At 43.8% G+C, this 18,234-nt stretch overlaps 2 protein-coding genes and 1 long non-coding RNA gene across 9 annotated transcripts; 1 reads left to right on the forward strand and 2 right to left on the reverse strand.

Moving 5' to 3' along the window:
• Positions 1 to 150: 150 nt before the first annotated feature.
• uhmk1 (U2AF homology motif (UHM) kinase 1) lies at positions 151 to 8,496 on the reverse strand. Its single transcript, XM_037468688.2, has 9 exons — positions 8,202 to 8,496; positions 7,886 to 8,015; positions 6,733 to 6,919; positions 6,449 to 6,646; positions 6,173 to 6,267; positions 5,993 to 6,069; positions 5,520 to 5,618; positions 5,328 to 5,416; positions 151 to 3,266 (listed from the first exon to the last, which is right to left on the reverse strand). Exons 1-9 carry the CDS (start codon positions 8,494 to 8,496, stop codon positions 3,120 to 3,122), a joined length of 1,317 nt encoding a protein of 438 aa, XP_037324585.2. The 3' UTR covers positions 151 to 3,119.
• Positions 8,497 to 9,160: 664 nt separating this feature from the next.
• Positions 9,161 to 17,609, forward strand: akr1a1b (aldo-keto reductase family 1, member A1b (aldehyde reductase)). Of its 4 annotated transcripts, XM_037468684.2 has the most exons (11): positions 9,161 to 9,410; positions 9,520 to 9,536; positions 10,172 to 10,233; positions 10,321 to 10,416; positions 11,114 to 11,233; positions 11,313 to 11,464; positions 11,581 to 11,776; positions 11,865 to 12,064; positions 12,601 to 12,673; positions 17,047 to 17,133; positions 17,347 to 17,609. In XM_037468684.2, exons 1-11 carry the CDS (start codon positions 9,292 to 9,294, stop codon positions 17,410 to 17,412), a joined length of 1,188 nt encoding a protein of 395 aa, XP_037324581.2. In that variant the 5' UTR covers positions 9,161 to 9,291; the 3' UTR covers positions 17,413 to 17,609. The 4 variants fall into 4 exon arrangements, with proteins under 4 accessions (XP_037324581.2, XP_037324584.2, XP_037324583.2 ...); XM_037468686.2 differs by lacking the exon at positions 9,520 to 9,536 and having other exon boundaries at positions 9,281 to 9,410; XM_037468687.2 differs by lacking the exons at positions 9,520 to 9,536; positions 10,172 to 10,233 and having other exon boundaries at positions 9,266 to 9,410.
• Positions 13,347 to 16,000, reverse strand: LOC119229565 (uncharacterized). 4 transcript variants are annotated; one of them, XR_009956679.1, is made up of 6 exons: positions 15,589 to 15,995; positions 15,120 to 15,201; positions 14,939 to 15,029; positions 14,226 to 14,297; positions 14,104 to 14,125; positions 13,347 to 13,509 (listed from the first exon to the last, which is right to left on the reverse strand). It is a non-coding gene; the product is annotated as an uncharacterized LOC119229565 (long non-coding RNA). The 4 variants fall into 4 exon arrangements; XR_009956680.1 differs by having other exon boundaries at positions 13,972 to 14,297; positions 15,589 to 16,000; XR_009956682.1 differs by lacking the exon at positions 14,104 to 14,125.
• Positions 17,610 to 18,234: the final 625 nt, after the last annotated feature.

Here is an 18,234-nt window from a genome sequence, read left to right on the forward strand (position 1 = left end):
CCCTTACTAGTATATTATCTATTGTATATAGATTGTTTAGTGTAATTCAATCGTTAAGCATGTGGATATATCTTTAAAGGCTTAGACTATACCCAGTTCTCAATCAACAGGTTACTGATTAAGCCAAAAAACACCAGAAAAACATTTCAGTTCAAGTCCATCACCATTTTTATTATTATTAGATTATTAGACAACTGGGCGGCTGTGAGGCACGGACAGACTAATACAGCTTCAAACATGTTACGACTGTCTTGCGGATCACGATTGCTTGCTTTCCGTCCAGTTTGTCCTGTGGGACTTTTCCCCAAGAAGACACCTCGCTGAGGGAGCATTATCTGGGGATTGAAATGAACCTGATCTCTGAATATTTTAAAGTTGAATTCAGTCAAATTGATTTGGATTAGTAGTCCCACTTCTTCAAACATCCCACCGTTCCCTGAACTGTTGTCATCTGTTGTCAAAACGGCCTCCCAAACAAACAAGGAAAAGTCTTAACATCTCCGTCCTTATCAAATCATTTGAGTTTCCGTTCAATTAAATGTACGGCTAGATTAGGGTTTTACCCAATTGTGCATATCTGAGTTCTACAGTGCTATTTAGTCCTTGTTTTGGTTTCGGGCACACAAAAAAAAAAATCAAACAACTAATGCAACTTTAAATGAAAAAAACGTCAAAAACAATGTTTGTTATTCATTGTGTATCCCAGATGACGAGCAGCCCACGGTAGTCGCTGTAAAGACTTAAATAATGTGCGCTTTGTTAAGAGGAATGGATCATCACAGAGTAAACAGCTGGCTGATCTTTGGCACATGCGCTTACTCTTTCGACTTGTGAATTCAGAATTGAGATTGCAGAAAAAAGGCACACAACACTTCAGCTGTAACACACAGACACACAAAACCATAGTCTGACACAAATGTGTAAAGCCTGGAACACACCAAGCCGACGGTCGGCCATCGTTTTCGTGCGTCGGCAGACTAAATCTCCTCAGTGCGTTCCGCACCGTCGGCCGAAGTCGGTCCTCGTAACGGCCGCTTCGACATGTTGAATCGGCGTCAGGCCTTCTGATCATTCTGATTGGCTGCTCAGCCAGCGAACCACTCTTACTCTTACGCAGAACGGACGTGCTACTTGGCCGTCGGGTGTTGAGAATCGGCTTGGTGTGACAGGGCAACTTTGGACCCAGACGCTGCCGACGTGAGCCGATTGTGCAGTCGGCTCACGTCGCCACTAGTTCGTCGGCTTGGTGTGTTGCAGGCTTTACATGTTGACCTCAGACAGAAAGTCAGTGCCTCGTCACAGTCTGGTCCGGAGGTCCGGTGTAATGCAAACACTTTTAAGGTGAGGGGAAGCAGGCTGAGCTTTGGAGGGATGAGATCAGATGTCGTCACTGACATCACTCCGAGCCGATTGTTCATTTTAAATATACTTTCCTAGAGGGGAAGGAACACTACATCACTTAATAAAGCACGAACACACTTCCTCAGGGGAGGTCTGCTTATACCTTGCTCTTTTAACGGTTTCCTCTAATGTGCTGTTTAATCCGTGTTCAAATGCTTTTGCTTGTGTCGGGCCTCACTCTTTGGCTTTCTGCTGCTCTATTGCCTTTGCTTTACTTGGTCTTTCAGCATTTTGTAAACTCTGAACATAAAGTTGCGCTACTGATACAGTTCATGATGCAGCTCCACTTGTGCAACCGAAGCTTTGCTTGTAATGCAAAACCCAAAAGTCTGGCTTTACCAACCACGCAGCGAGAAATGACTGGCGGCCTAAAGAGACGACTCTGCGACATTATTCCCTAAGGCAGCTCCGTCTTGTGCTACTGGCGGATCAGACGCATGTGTCTGTGGTTGGTTAGCCAGCTTGAAGGCATAAACCAAGCATTTCAGTGGGCCCCAGGGGGCTTCAAGGGTGACAGACATCTACGGTTTACTTAAAGGTGAGAAAAGAAAACCTTCTGGTTTCTGGTGCAACAAAAAGTGTTTTACACTACAAAAAACACGCAAGCTGACTCTTTGTGGCTTCTGTGCGATATAATCAACATCATGCTGTTATATAAAACGGTGCTACTGCGCCACTGATTTAATATATGTATTTTATAACACCTTCTCTGTTTAATTTCTGTCCAACTATTATTTGCAATACATTTCTTGTAAACTGACAGACCAAGAGGGCTTGCAGGCTACCCATCGATCCAATAGTTAAAGCACAAACTAAACTTGAATATCGTAACATTACACTTTATCGGTCTACTTAGTACAATAGCCAAAGCAAATTTTCCATTGGACACAGACATTATGTCTTGGATTTAAAAATGTCCAACTTGGGCGAAAGCAAGTCCAAACTGCACTGCTTTCCACCCGGATATTCCCTGTTTTATATATCAGAATGAGAGTCCGTACTTGGCTTTATAAGTTAGAAAACATTATCTTATCATTCTGCAAATTCTGTTCATTGCAAACAATTCACATGTTAATACGGCGGCCCTTTTCTAAAAGCTCAAACTGGAAGTTTCTCTGATGATTTTCAGCATGTATTTGAAAACATTGACTTGTTCCCGTGCCCTTTCAGTCAGAGCAAGGAACTCAACGTACGTCCCTGTGTATCAACGGATGATGAAAACACCCTCTCAGTATGTACGGCGGTAAATAAAGAAAGCTACATGGCTTAAGGACAGGTGTCATCCTGCTACCGCTCTGTAATCACGCCACACACAAATTCCTCAAAGAATTCTGAAATGGAACGCAACATTTGATGAAGGCTTTCGCTCTAGCCATCCAGATCAGATTTCACTTGTTCACAGCACTGTTATTCATTCATCCATTGCTTATTCTTTTAGTGTAGTCGTTTCTATGGATAAGACCGAAATGAGGCTAGAACAGGAGCCCGCGGAACCCAGACAATGGACCTTAGGCACTGTTAAGAGGAGGGCCGACCATAGGGAGCAGAAACGACCACAGCGTTCAATTTACAGTCTGCAAAAAAACACATTCAAGGTAGAAAACCACATGAATGACATGCAGAACTCTGAGCCCCAAAGGGACAAACTGGACCCCGAGCTGTACAGTCGGGTTTTTTCCTGCAAACAAGTGAAGCTGACTGCACTGAGTTTTAGGGCTTCACTGCACGGTCTGGTACAAGTAACCTCTTTTGTAGGCGCTGAGAGGGTAGAAGGTGGCCACAACAAACTTCCCGTCGAAGGTGCGGCCCGTCAGCAGCCTCTGAGCCTCTTTGGAGTCACTGGAGTTGGCGTATTCTACAAACACCTGACGGAAACACACAAGTTGATGTATTAGTGCGTTGATGTATTAGTCCCCCCCCCCCCCCCCCCCCCACCGATGACACCTGAAAAGGTTTCAGACGTCCATTTATTTTGTGTGTTTCACCAATAAACTAAGCTGTTTTTTGGAAGTGTATTGCCTTTTCAAAATAGACTTCTGTGCATATAGGAATGATATGGTTTCCACTTGTTGCCTCGATATACACTCACCGGCCACTTTATTAGGTACACCTGTCCAACTGCTCGTTAACACTTAATTTCTAAGCAGCCAATCACATGGCGGCAACTCAGTGCATTTAGGCATGTAGACATTGTCAAGACAATCTCCTGCAGTTCAAACCGAGCATCAGTATGGGGAAGAAAGGTGATTTGAGTGACTTTGAACGTGGCATGATTGTTGGTGCCAGAAGGGCTGGTCTGAGTATTTCAGAAACTGCTAATCTACTGGGATTTTCATGCACAACCATCTCTAGGGTTTACAGAGAATGGTCCGAAAAAGAAAAAACATCCAGTGAGCGGCAGTTCTGTGGGCGGAAATGCCTTGTTGATGCCAGAGGTCAGAGGAGAATGGCCAGACTGGTTCGAGCTGATAGAAGGGCAACAGTGACTCAAATAACCACCCGTTACAACCAAGGTGGGCATAAGAGCATCTCTGAACGCACAGTACGTCGAACTTTGAGGCAGATGGGCTACAGCAGCAGAAGACCACACCGGGTGCCACTCCTTTCAGCTAAGAACAGGAAACTGAGGCTACAATTTGCACAAGCTCATCGAAATTGGACAACAGAAGATTGGAAAAACGTTGCCTGGTCTGATGAGTCTCGATTTCTGCTGCGACATTCGGATGGTAGGGTCAGAATTTGGCGTCTACAACATGAAAGCATGGATCCATCCTGCCTTGTATCAACGGTTCAGGCTGGTGGTGGTGGTGTCATGGTGTGGGGAATATTTTCTTGGCACTCTTTGGCCTCTTGGTACCAATTGAGCATCGTTGCAACGCCACAGCCTACCTGAGTATTGTTGCTGACCATGTCCATCCCTTTATGGCCACAATGTACCCAACTTCTGATGGCTACTTTCAGCAGGATAATGCGCCATGTCATAAAGCTGGAATCATCTCAGACTGGTTTCTTGAACATGACAATGAGTTCGCTGTACTCAAATGGCCTCCACAATCACCAGATCTCAATCCAATAGAGCATCTTTGGGATGTGGTGGAACGGGAGATTCGCATCATGGATGTGCAGCCGACAAATCTGCGGCAACTGTGTGATGCCATCATGTCAATATGGACCAAACTCCCTGAGGAATGCTTCCAGCACCTTGTTGAATCTATGCCACGAAGAATTGAGGCAGTTCTGAAGGCAAAAGGGGGTCCAACCCGTTACTAGCATGGGGTACCTAATAAAGTGGCCGGTGAGTGTACATCTCCAGCAGCAGAGGAGGGCCATGCAGCTGCACGCAGTGGTCATGTGGTTAATTGAGTAAAGGAGAAAACCCTTCATTAGTGTAGCAAGTGTGGTTTCACAGAGTACAAGTGACTAAATTTCACCTCAATTTAAAAAATAGAGAATATTCCTTATTTGTTCTTACTTTACAGGGTTTAAAACTTGTGTAGTGTGGGTCTCTCTGGTCTCTCGTTCATGCTGCATCGCTCTTTTGTGTTTTCATGTCATGAGTTTCTTCTGCGGGCAAGCTGTACCCAGCATGCAATTCTGGGGTGCAATTCTATAAATGTACATGTATCACAAACTGTTGTTGTAGGTTTTCCGTCGTTATTATAAAGTTATAACCACGAGTCGATCTCTACACACGTAGTACAAGTTAAGAAAAATATATTTTGCCGCCTGCCGAAAAAAGACAACAGTTGTTAGGCTGGTAACCGGTACACCAATGTGGGAAAATGTCATACCACATACCACCCAGTCCTACTTTATAGTACAATAATGTGCAAAAGCCTTCATAATGTTTGTTTTGCTACCAACTGTTACTCTGAAAGTATAATATACATTTTCAGATTGCGGTTTGATTAAAACAACAGTCTAACCTGTCCTTTCCCAGGGTTCTCCTTGGGGATGAGCAGAGAAACCACTGAGCCGTACTTCTGGCACTCCTCCTTCATGTCCTCCAGGATGTCTGGGAGACACAATCCCAGACATTTTGACTAACACGCTATAGACTTAAAAGACGTTCACTGAGGGGTTTTATAATTTAAAGACGTGTTAAAAAAGTGTTGCACCTTCATACTCTTCCTCGTTGTGCAGATGGCTGTCATCAATCAGGTTGAGCAGGCGCAGGACAGGAGTAGGGAGCAGAACCAGGTCTTCAATGTGAGGAGCTGAAAACAATCAAGTCAATATCTTGGACTTTTAAATAATGATGGAGTATACATCAGCTCCCCAAAAGTGAAGTTAAAACGTCTGTGTCAGCTGATGGAACAAACGTCAAATCAAAATTCCCCAAGATGATCATAAATATATTTACAGGGATTTATTGTAGTGCCGACCAAGCAGCTAAGTGGCTCACACTTAGCTGATGTGGTCTTGTGGCTTACGTGAGTAAGACCGACACAGCTCCATCACTACTGCAACGACTGTGTCTCTGTTCAATGATTTAAAATCCGCTCCCGTTTCCAAAATATTTCTACGGTGAATGGCGTACACTCATAGATTAAATCATCTTGAAGGATGTCCAAATACACATTACACATACCAAAGGGAATACTGAAGAAGGGGCTGAGCAGGGCAGTTTCTGTGGTGCATCTTTGCTTTGGGTCATTGAGGAGCATGCTGTAGACACAAAGTACCAAAATAACTGGAGACAGTTTTCCTCTCCTTAAGCCGGTAAACACACAGTGACTGGCATTTCCAAGCGGTCAGAATTCTTGCTTACCTTTTGATGAGGTCTCTGAGGTGATAGACAGGGATGGCAGGGCATGCAGCGCTGTTGTTGGCAAAAAGGTGGTCTACAATGGCGGCACCGTTATCCTGAAGAAGGGGACATTTTTTTTGTTGTTGCAATAAATGGTTCTGCTTCATTCAGCTGGTCCTTACTGAACAGTTACATTTCAACAAACTGCCTTCATTTGTTTACATACTGATTTACCCGTCTGTCTGAATCCCTTAAATCAATATCACCAATCCACCAATAAGCAGAGCTTTGTTGTACCTTCCACCTCTGCGATCGGACGGTGTCGTTGAGTTTGATTCCTGAGAACATCTCCAGCAGGATGATGCCTAAGCTCCACATGTCCACGGCGGCAGTGCAGCCCGAGTCCCCGTCAGGCTCCACCCCGGCCTGAGCGAGGCCGTTTTGCAGCTCAGCTTCGGGAGCGCGATACCCGTCTGTCTGGATGTACTTGACATCCTGGACGAGTTGAGCCAGCGGGAGAGTTAGAAATGCAATAATAGATTCTACTTTTACCGACATTAAATTCCCCAGGCTGGCCCCACCTGGTTTCCCTCTTTGAAACTGAGGCCGAAGTCGATGAGCTTGAAGCACTCGTCATCAGCGCTCCAGAGAATGTTGCGCGGCTTGAGGTCGGCGTGCACGTAGCCTTCCCCGTGGAGGAAGGTGAGAGCCTCCAGCACGTCCCGGGCACAGTGCTGGACAAGCCACATGGAGCGGCCCTGCTCGGGTCTGCCAACAAACATCACAAACAGAGCTCAAGCTCTTGTAGATATATGAAGTCTCAACAGCGGAGTGACGCCGAGTGTGAAAAGTGGTCAGTGGAAGGATCCTTTTTCACAACGGCAGGTGCCGATGGTAGGTTCCTCTGTCAGAGCCGCAGGTCGGTGGTAGGTTTCAGAACGGCACAAGCCAATCTCAGCGGCATGCAAAGTCCACGTAATGTTAAATAAGTATCTTGATGACCATAGGATTGCCGTAAATTGTATTTTTCTAACTTTATTGAGGATCTGGCACAACACATTCAACCTGCAAGCAGCACAGCGTCTTAAATAAAAGTTATGTCTTAAAGCGATTCTGTATTTACTCGTAATTTAAATTTAAAGAGTCATTTGGCCAATGTTTTGATAGGTGGAACAGGACTAGCCGTTCAAAGGACTTCATGACTACAGTCGTCAGTGCAACGGGCCTGTAGTCATGACCCTGGGCTTCTTGGGAACAGGGATGATGCTGGAGGCCTTGAAGCAGGCTGGAACGTGGCATGTCACCAAGGAGGTGTTGAAGATGGCGGTGAACACAGCTGGTCAGCACAATGCTTCAGGATGTGTGGGCGAGACTGAGTCCGGTCCGGCTGCTTTATGGGGGTTCTGTCTATCAAGCCCAGTGCTGGGGGTAAGGGGTTGGTGTGTTCAGATGATCCGTTAAATTGAATTAATCCGTTAAAAGAACGTCACAGTGAAATGTAATTTGTGCCTCTGCATTTGACAGCTGCAAAGAACTCCACTTCAAATTCAAAGAAACACTGTCACCTCACGAAGATGGTACCAATAGCAACCATAGAGTTGCCATCTTTCAGGAAGATCATGAATGAAATACCTATGAGGTATGAGGGCAAAATGTGACTGACGGAACAAATGGTACTGGATCTGTTACTGCAGGCTCACCATCACTCTAGAGTACATTGTGGACTGAACTTACCTGGCCCCCTGGGTACCACCGCCGCTTCTCACCAACAGATCCGACACGCTGACATCCAGGAGCTCCAGCAGCAGACAACGGGTGGCAGCACCCACGCAGCTGTGGTTGGTGAACACGCCGTACAGAGTCACTGATGGGAAGAACGACTCATTACACACAGCTCATAAAATGACGACCCTCCAGAAAGGACGATATAGGACGATGCCGGAGTTGATGTGTATTGAAAAGTTAGAACTATCAGCCATAATCAGAACACTGTGATGAATGTAAATATCAGATGATCGTGTTTAAATAAACCGTAATACCATGTCGTTACCTATGTTTTTATGCCCCTGAATGTCCTCCAGCACGGACCTCTCCTTGCGATACCCGTAATCTACTCCCTGAGGGTCGGCCCGGAACTCCTTGACGGCGGCGGTGGTGGCGGTGGCCCTGCCCGAGCTAACCCGGTACACCGAGGCCGAGACGCCCTGGCCGAGCTGCGACCGGACGGCCCAAATCTCACCGAAGATCTCGAACAGCACCGGCGTCTGACGCTCCACGCCCCCCGTGGACGGCTCGTGGCCGTCGGGACGCGGGGCGCGCGCCTCCGAGGAGGCGCAGTGAGCCATGGGGTGGACGGGAGAGAGGCGGGAGCGGCTGTTACATAGCCCGCTGCTGAGTGCTGACGGAGCGGTCAGAGGGGAGTCATGCTAGTCCAAAAAAGTTAGCTCCCTTAAATTATCTGCTCCAAGTATCCAAACTAGCCGTCAAGCTTCAGCACAAAATCAAACCACTTCCACGACAAGCAGGAAGACGCTAACCCCATGGTGCGGTATGTTGTATAATATAATAACAACAAAATGTAAGTGGAGTGAAGTTTTGGCCCAAGTTGAAACTCAGGTTGTTGTTATTGATCTCACCCCCTCCCTTGCTTTCCTCTGTGTTTTTTTTTGTTGGTACGTCTTTCACCGCAGTCTGCCCCCTGCCGGCCAGGAGGGTCACAACATTTGTTGTTTGTATTAAATTGGGTTTCTGGTGCGTCTTTCCCCGCAGTATGCCCCCTGCCGGCAGGGAGGGTCACAACATTGTTGTTTCCGTCAAATCGCTCAAATTGCTGATTTGTTTCTCCAGTTACATTTTTTCTTTCATGGCTCTACGTATGACATTGTCATTAAAATCACACAGTTTTTGTATATGGTTTAGTTATTTGAATATGAGTTACATGTATGTGGTCATTAAAGTATTAATCATTTAATGGAAAGGAGAGAAAGTCCCTCCCGTGTTATTGTGTCATTAATATCATAGGCTAGGCATCGAAGTGTCTCCTGGTTTAATAAAAACTGACTCTGCTATCTGTCATCTCCTCGTGATGTCTGGAAACAGGAAACAGGAAAACAGATGAGTCAGCAGCCCGGAAAAGGGAAATGTCAACAAAACGAGGTGGTGTTTTTGAACATTTGGCAGAAAACGACAGTCTTGCAGACTCGGAGGACTACGAGAAGAGGTCCTCGCTTGTAGCCGCACGTTTTAAAATCTACAAACAGTAAGTTGCAGACGCAAGCTTCAGGGGAGCTTAGCTCCTGCTGTCTTATTTCTAATGCAGTCATTCACGTGTGAAGTCTTAAAGCAGATTTTCCGTTGTTTGTGCTTAGAAGCAGGCAGTGCGCGGGTGAGTGAGCGTTGAAGAAAAGGTCTGACCTTGAGTGAGCGGCGAGGAAGGAGATGTTTTTAACAGACGGAAGCCAACGCCAGCAGTGCGTTTAGTTTTCTAGCCCGTTGTTTTGCACCGAGCAGTGAGTTGACCCTCGGTCATCCTCGGTGACCACACGGACAGCCTGTCCCGATGCGTGATCCTTTCTTCTTTCTGTCTGCTGGCCTGCGCCAAGAGGGAAGGCTTTGGTGGTGCTGTGCAGACGTTTAGAGGCGTCCAGTGGTGCCGCACATCACATCCTGGTTCAATCCACATTTTTTTAATTCATATTTATGGCCAAATGTCGGTCCGTCTTAATTTCGATGTTCCATAAAATGTGGAACCACTGTTTTGCAAATAGGGTGTCTTACACAAAGAAATACAATAGAACAATTGAATCTTTAATGGATGAATACAGTAAGCCAACAATTACATAATAGTGTTTGCATGCATTTACAATGCAGTAATAAGTTGCCCCAAATGTAATAAAGCGCATCAAAGTGCAGCAGTCAGTAATCATATGAAATAGGTACATTTTTGACAGTTTTCCTTTAGTTTTACCTTTCAGGGGAATGCGAGTATGCATATAATGATCGTTTGAAACCTCTTTTTAGGCTCCAATTCAAAAATCGTATTATACAGTATGATCAAATATCCCGAGGCGGACGACAGACAGGTATTTTTATACGAAACTCTTGTAGCTGCATCTTTGAACATGTGAGGCCGCTCACTGACTGAATCCTGCTCTCCTCGTCCTTCCAAGGTGCTTCTGAGAGGCATGAATGACTTTGCAGTTCTCAACACGGGGCGGAAGATGCCCCTCCTTGGACTGGGGACGTGGAAGAGTGAACCCGGAAAGGTAGATGCTGCACGTGTATCCTCTTTTCAAAAAAGGAGTGTGTGTTGTGTTTGAAAAACAGGATTCTTAATCCAATTTAGTCAGAAAGATGAATGTAAAAGTAAAGCTGCTTCCTGTCTCTGCACATTGAGTTCCACTTTCCCTCCTTCTATATCCAAAAGTAGATCTGTATTTGCAAACTAAATAGCTGCACTATAAATTAATTAAAAAATAATGTGTGTAAAGTGACTTGTTGCTCATAGTGCTGAATCCAGGGGGAATTATCCTGTTTCCTGTCAGCTCTACACAGCAGTTGAGCCTTTTTTTAAATTTTATTTTCCAGGTCACTCTTTCAGGTCAGTGCTTTTACTGACCTCTGTTCCAGCAGGCAAGTGTTTTCTGTGGAAAAAAAAACAAACCTCAAAACTGCTTGCTCTGCACTAAACCGCACACAGACAAAAGTAGGAGGACCTGGTGGAGACCAAGCAGAGCTAAAAGAATAGCAAATATATGTATACTCTAAAAAAAAGTGCTGATTTGCTCTGTAACTGCTGGATGTTTACATGGACAACTTTATAGTACGGTCAATGATGCCCATTCTGTTTCCCCAATCTAGCCACAACTTAATTTAATGCTGCTGTAAATCCAAATGTTTGACGACGACCTGTGCATCTATGTAGCACTTTTTTGCCAAACAACAGTTGTGTCCCTCTCCCAGGTGAAACAAGCTGTTATCTGGGCATTGGATGCTGGGTATCGCCACATCGACTGTGCAGCCATCTATGGCAACGAGGGCGAGATTGGCGAAGCCCTGCAGGAGACCCTCGGCCCCGGCAAGGTAGAACAGCTCCACAAAAGTTGCATTAGAAGCTCAAGGTATAAGTCGGACTTTCCCTGACGTGTTGTCCGCCAACCAGGCACTGAGAAGAGAGGACGTGTTCATCACATCCAAGCTGTGGAACAACCGGCATCACCCGGAGGACGTGGAGCCGGCCCTCCTGAAGAGCCTGAAGGACCTGAAGCTGGAGTATCTGGACCTCTACCTCATCCACTGGCCCTACGCCTTTCAGTGAGCTCCACCTCTTTATGCCAAGAGGACTTTCAAATATCCTCTAACAATGAATGGAAAGCAAAACTCCAGTTTTCACCGGTATGCAATGTGGGCCTCACTTCTGTGTCTCCCAGACAAGGAGATGCGCCTTTCCCCAAAAAGGAGGACGGCACCCTGCTGTACGACGACATAGACTACAAGCTGACTTGGGCTTCCATGGAGAAGCTGGTAGAGAAGGGCCTCGTCAGATCCATCGGCCTGTCCAACTTCAACAGTCGGCAGATAGACGACGTCCTGTCGGTCGCCAGCATCAAACCCACCGTCCTGCAGGTACAGGCTGTTTGTGGCCGCGGTTCCCACCACGTGTAGCGCGCGTTGGCTCTCTGAACGCCCCGGTCTCTGTGTTTTGGTTGGGCAGGTAGAGAGCCACCCGTACCTGTCCCAGGGAGAGCTGTTGGCCCACTGTCGGGACCGGGGCCTGGTGATGACGGCCTACAGCCCTCTGGGCTCCTCTGACCGGGCCTGGAAGCATCCGGATGAACCCGTCCTGCTTCAGGAGCGTGTGATGTCCTCCCTCGGGGAGAAATACAAAAAGTCCCCTGCTCAGATTATCCTGAGGTGATTTTACTTCGCCAATTAGATTGTACCCCAATTTATTTACTTTTTTAAAGGAGAATGTTCAAGTTTCTAAACTTAAAACAAGAAAAACTTAAATCAGGTTGTTAAAGGCGTTCACATGTTGGCGATCACTTATACATCAATCTGCTTTACTAGACAGCATTTTAATGTACACAGGCATTTTCACATCAGCCAAATATTGACTGTTACTGTATTTAGCTTTTATTAAAATCATTCCCTGTTGCATTTAAGTACTGGCGTGTTATTAAAGGAAACTAGAGAGAAGGTACCTGTGCTTCAATGGTTTAGTATCTAAAAGTATTTCTTCTATCAAAAGCAATGAGCACTTTAATGACCTATATTAAATTGGTGCTGTGGATCTTGCAGTAACACATCTTGTGGCTCCTTTGGGTTCATGCAATAAGCTGTACAGCTGACCGTGACTCACAGTGATGTCAGCGTTCCTCTGCATGTTGCAGCCTAATGGCCGTAAATGGTGCGTTTCCACATGAAGTGCATGTTTGTTGTATTTGCAGGTGGCAATCACAACGAGGAGTGGTGACAATCCCCAAGAGTGTGACAGAGTCCCGTATCAAAGAGAACATTCAGGTGGAGTAAAAAAGTCTGGTCTTAATTATCTGAAGAACTAGGCAATTCGTTTTGTTCTTTAGAAAGATTGCCTTCGTAAAATGATTTTATGAATAATAGAATATCTTATTTAGGTTCCACCCACATGGAAAGAACCTATATAAACATATATGTTTTAATATATGTTTTGATATAGGTAATTGATATATGTGACATATATAAAATTGGCCGTTTTCCTATATGTTATAATATATATGTACATATATGCGCCACATATATGCGTCACATATATGCGCCACATATATATATGTGACATATATAAAATTGGCCGTTTTCCTATATGTTATATATGTACATATATGCGCTACATATATGCGCCACATATATGCACGCATATATGCGCCACATATATGCGCCACATATATGCACATATATGCCCACATATATGCACGCATACATGCACATATATGCCCACATATATGCACGCATACATGCGCCACATATATGCCCACATATATGCACGCATACATGCGCCACATATATGCCCACATATATGCCCACATATATGCACGCATACATGTACACATATATATATACATGCATAAATGTACCTATATATTTTACTTATAGGTATACACCTATAAGTAAAATTATTAAAATCCAAACTAGGAAACAAAAATAAAAGCCCAAAATGTGGAAATTTACATTATTTATTTAAGGACTATCAAAATGTACAAAAATGACAACAACAAAAAAAAAAAAACATTTCATGGATCTTCGCATCTCTGCGAGCTTGGAATTTATAGCTGTTCCTATCTGCCCTCGGCTGGCTGCCGGCCATTTCTTCAATGTAGCATCTAGAGAAGACAAAAATAATTAGACAATATAATAATATTGTAACAATAATGAGCGAATGGCATTCAGCCATCTGTTCTGAATTAACAAATCCTGACTTTTTAAACACATTCCGTGTTCTCTGGGCTGGGCTTTGAGCAAACAAGACCTTTTGTTTCACTCACACACACACACACACACACACACACACACACACACACACACACACACACACACACACACACACACACACACACACACACACACACACACACACACACACACACACACACACACACACACACACAAGAAGGTATGCATTAAAATCAAGCAAATCAATTACCGGCATAGACAAAATAAGGCAGGACAGAGGGGATTAAGGGTGAAGGAGGGGTGAATATTATTTATGAACACTTCAGACAACAACAATATGCCATGAGGTTATTTGCAACAATATATGTTCTACAAAATAGAGGACTACACACCTTACAGCACATTGAGGGCAATACCCCAGAAATGTGGCTTTAGAAAAGGAAAGGTGGGATCAAAAAGTGAGCAAGCAATGAATTAGTATTATAGGTGCTAAGCAGATACAGTAACAATAATGGGTGCCCTACCTTATCCAGTCTCCATTGATGCCTAATATACATTGATACAAGTAGGCTATGGTTAAAGTGGTGAACTTATAAAGTCTTAAAAGTTTTGTTTTCCCTTCTCAACACTTTATGCATTTACTCACCAATAATGGCTGCCTTTTTAATTTTGTCCAGGGCAACCAGCTGCTCCCCGTCCCCTCTGGTTGGCTTCCCACCTTAAAGTAATATTTCAAAATTATTATGAAAGGCGGGTAAAATGAAGGTGGAGTAAGCAAGAGTTTTTTTTATATATACACACACATCACATTTTCTTGAGGTGCAAGGAAATACAAAAATAGCAAGTAAAAAAGCGATGGTATGCCCGCACACAAACATGATTTATTCCACTGCATGTAACGCCTCGGCTCGGCTCGCTTTGCTTTTCCACTGCGTGGTACGACTCGTCTCAGTACGGCACAGCTCGGTTCGCTTTAACTGAGTTGCTTTTCCACTGCAGAAGTACCACTTCAGTGTGTTCATGTCACGTTTAAAGTACCGTTACGGTACGCTTAGAACATCAACAGACCAGGTACCATTTAAAGCGAGCCGTACCATGCTGTACTATGCAGTGGAAAAGTGCCATAATTGGATCCTACAAAGCATACAGTTTATACTCATCCTTACTACATAATGTTATTCACCTGTGGTTTCGCTGAGTTTTTAGTTGTTGCCGCAGTCTTGTTAGAGAAGAAAAACATCTTTTCAACAATTTTATGCATGTGGGGCAAGTAAATTACATATTACCACTAACTATCCAAACATAAAAATCTCTATAGCTTAGTTAATAACACACACTGAATGCAGACTGGTAGTGTACCTTGTTCTTTGTGTCATGACGCGCCTCATCATCCACTTTCTCCTCCTCCTCCTGTCTCGTATTTAGAAACATTTTTCTTTTTCACGACAACCTTTGGAGGGAGAGGGAGAAACAGAGGAACCATGAATGTATTGTAATGTAATGTAACAGCACACACACAGGATGCAGACAGGTAGTGTACCTTGTTCTTTGAAAGTCTGTCATGACCCTCCTCCTGCTTCTCACCCTCCTGGTGCTTGTTTTTGGAAGACCCTCCCTTTTTACTGTCAACCCACAAGACACTGACTTTTAGCCCAACTCTTATTAACTTGCGTTACACCACCTTGCACATATATCTTGGCAAAGCACATTAAATCATCATAGATGACACAATTACAAACCTACAAACATACACATTAAGAAACAAGAGAGGGGAGATAACTTAAACTAAAGCACCAATTGGTGCAGTCAGTTACCTTTTTTTAAGCCTTCTCAGTCTTCCCCTGCCGAATTAAGAGACTTAACATTAACATTAGCAAATAGCTAATGTTTGCTAATGTAGCTAACAGCCAGCATGCTAAGCTAGTCAGGTAACAAGATCCATTTTACACTTCTTTACGTGCGAGCCAAATTTAATGTAATATATACATAAAGAATGTAACATAACTTACTTGCCACGTCAATTTGGCTGGGTGAACCGGCCAGGGTTGGCGGCCGTTTCGCCATTCCACCAGCTTCTCGTTTTGTTCAGTCGAGGCAAAAAAATCTTGAACTGAAAAGTTCCGGACACAGTCAATCGCCAAAATACTATGCGCCCCACTATCATCACCCTCAGTCCATTCAAGTAGTAAAAAGCAGTAAAAATGGAGACATCAGCGTTTCGCTATGTCTCCATTTTTACTACTTTTTACTTAGTCCCAGCCGTTATCTTTCGGCGCGAAAGATACGATCGCAGCTGCATGTGAATGACGTCATCCACAAGCGGCCCAGCGCGGTTGATGACGTCATTCGCACGCGACGCTGTAGCGGAGCTGTACAAGTATCTCAAATTAAAGACAAGTGTCTTCGTTAAAACCGTGTACGGAAATGTTGACATTGTGTTAAAATTAATTAACCACAGTGAAATGCTCAGATAGATATGGGATGATGATTACTTTTTTTTGCTACATTTAGACTAATGACCTTTCAGCCATTTAGAAACTGCATTAATGTGAATGTGTGGAAGTGACTTGACATTGCAAAAAAAAGGCTTGATTGACAAAATAAAAGAAAAACACGAGTGATGTTGTTATACATTTTCTTCTTTACCACTCACTTCATACAAGAAATATTTGAAATTGTATAGCCATCATAGATCTCCGCTCACTTAATTGCCATAGTTAAATTCCATAACATCACATTACATGTGATACTAATTTCACGTGTTTGCATTTACACAAGTTCTTGCAGAATTTTTATTATAGTTAGTTCTTAATTAATGCTTTGATAATAATATGAGCTAGGCATCATGTATGACAGTATGACAGTGAGATATGAGCTACATAATGACCAGATCCTGCCATGAGCCATATAAGACATATCTTGTTTGTACATTGGGTGTACATTGGGCTTATATGTGGATATAAGAAATACAGGAGACCTATATGGTCTGTATATGCACATATAAGCACCACAATTTAGCCTTTATGTGGCATATATGCAACATATATATTGTCATATATGCGCATATATGTGGCATATATGCACATATATGCTGCATATATGCGCATATATGCTGCATATATGCGCATATATGCTGCATATAGGCGACCTATATGCTGCATATATGCTGCATATATGCCCATATATGCCACATATAGGTCGCCTATATGTAGCATATATACGCATATATGCAGCATATATGTACCCTATATGCAGTATATATGTACTTATATACTGCATATAGGTTTCATATATGTGCATATATCCACATATAGGTTCTTTCCATGTGGGCATTTCTGCCTGCAAATACTTACGTAGCTAAGTCTGCTGAAAAAACTATGCACATGCGCACCTTATTGTCTTGTAAAAATGAGTTTACAATAAGGAGTGGGCTGTGATGTGTTGACGTCGTTGTGTTTGTCATCAAGGTGTTTGACTTCACCCTTGAAGCAGAGGAAATGCAGAGCATTGAAGCTCTGAACAGGGGCTGGCGCTACATCGTACCAATGATCCAAGTAGGTGGGCTTTATGAATTCTTCCTGGTTGCTATTGATATTATATTTAGTTCACTTGTGACTTCAAACGTGAGCCCAGAAAGCCTCCTGCAGCAGTCTGGTGGAAAGCAGAAGCTGCGATTGGCCCAGAGGAAAAGAACCAGACTGGGTTTAGTGACGCAGCACGGTTCAACAGGGGAACATAAAGACTTTGGTTTGTTTTGTATTTTGCAGGTGGAAGGAGAACGAGTCCCACGGGATGCAGGACATCCTCACTACCCTTTCAACGACCCCTACTGACGGCGTCTACCGACACGTTTGTGCCTTCAACACTCCCAGTAACGCTAATAAATGTTCCTACTTTCTTTAGATAAGTTCCAAGCCTGCACTTATCATTAGAAGTTCAAGTTATTGTTGGTGATAAAGACCGGGAATCCTGGTATGACTGTATACATACTACGTACAGTACTTTTTTAAATAAACATTTTGTTACTTCACTTGCCCTTTCTGTTTTTTAATACACTCATGTGGTTTCCTACAGTGAAGACTATAAACCTGGAGTTGAATACTCTGTTGTAATACTGTTATGTAGATAGTGACTCTTGTTTTCAAGATTTTAACTGCATTGTGTCAATTCAAGTACATTTGTAAAATAGCTAATGTCGTGAACGCAAAGCAAGGACCAGACTTGAGACTTTAATCAAAGCAAATATGACAATGTTTATTTGTGACAGGAGTATTCAGTCCTGCAGTCATACGTGCACGGACCTGTTTCAATCTGTCTAGCAACAGCAATGAAAGGGCATAACATTGGAAACTGGAGGGAACACCGCGGCCGATCTCTTCTAAGAGATTACAACCACCACTGTCCCTATCATTGTTTCATAATCCGGTGTCATAGTTTCATTCAAACAACGCCATTGAGGCCTTGATATAATCGGTCAGGGGATCGAGATGACTCCCCCCCACCTGCTGTGGTTTTCCACAATTCTCATCGTCTTGTTGAGAATTCTGTTGGTTCAAATTGGTTATTCCTGGTAGCATCCACCCGACGCTGCTTTAGTCCTCCAATACCAAGTATTAGAGGCACCCAAACACAACGAGGAGCGATACAGCCATTGA

The sequence above is a fragment of the Pungitius pungitius genome, chromosome 7, assembly GCF_949316345.1.
Source record: "Pungitius pungitius chromosome 7, fPunPun2.1, whole genome shotgun sequence".
Classification (NCBI taxonomy): Eukaryota; Metazoa; Chordata; class Actinopteri; order Perciformes; family Gasterosteidae; genus Pungitius; species Pungitius pungitius.

What these genes read in the sequence shown, in the direction of transcription:
- uhmk1 (XM_037468688.2), bottom strand. Translation starts at nt 8,496, where the DNA reads ATGGCTCACTGCGCCTCCTCGGAGGCGCGCGCCCCGCGTCCCGACGGC. An exon ending in TCAGGGGCATAAAAACATAG is followed by an intron (nt 8,016 to 8,201) that starts GTAACGACATGG and finishes TCTTCCCATCAG; the next exon opens with TGACTCTGTACGGCGTGTTC. An exon ending in GTTTCAAAGAGGGAAACCAG is followed by an intron (nt 6,647 to 6,732) that starts GTGGGGCCAGCC and finishes CAACTCGTCCAG; the next exon opens with GATGTCAAGTACATCCAGAC.
- akr1a1b (XM_037468684.2), top strand. Translation starts at nt 9,292, where the DNA reads ATGTCAACAAAACGAGGTGGTGTTTTTGAACATTTGGCAGAAAACGAC. An exon ending in AGACCCTCGGCCCCGGCAAG is followed by an intron (nt 11,234 to 11,312) that starts GTAGAACAGCTC and finishes TCCGCCAACCAG; the next exon opens with GCACTGAGAAGAGAGGACGT. An exon ending in GTATCAAAGAGAACATTCAG is followed by an intron (nt 12,674 to 17,046) that starts GTGGAGTAAAAA and finishes TTTGTCATCAAG; the next exon opens with GTGTTTGACTTCACCCTTGA.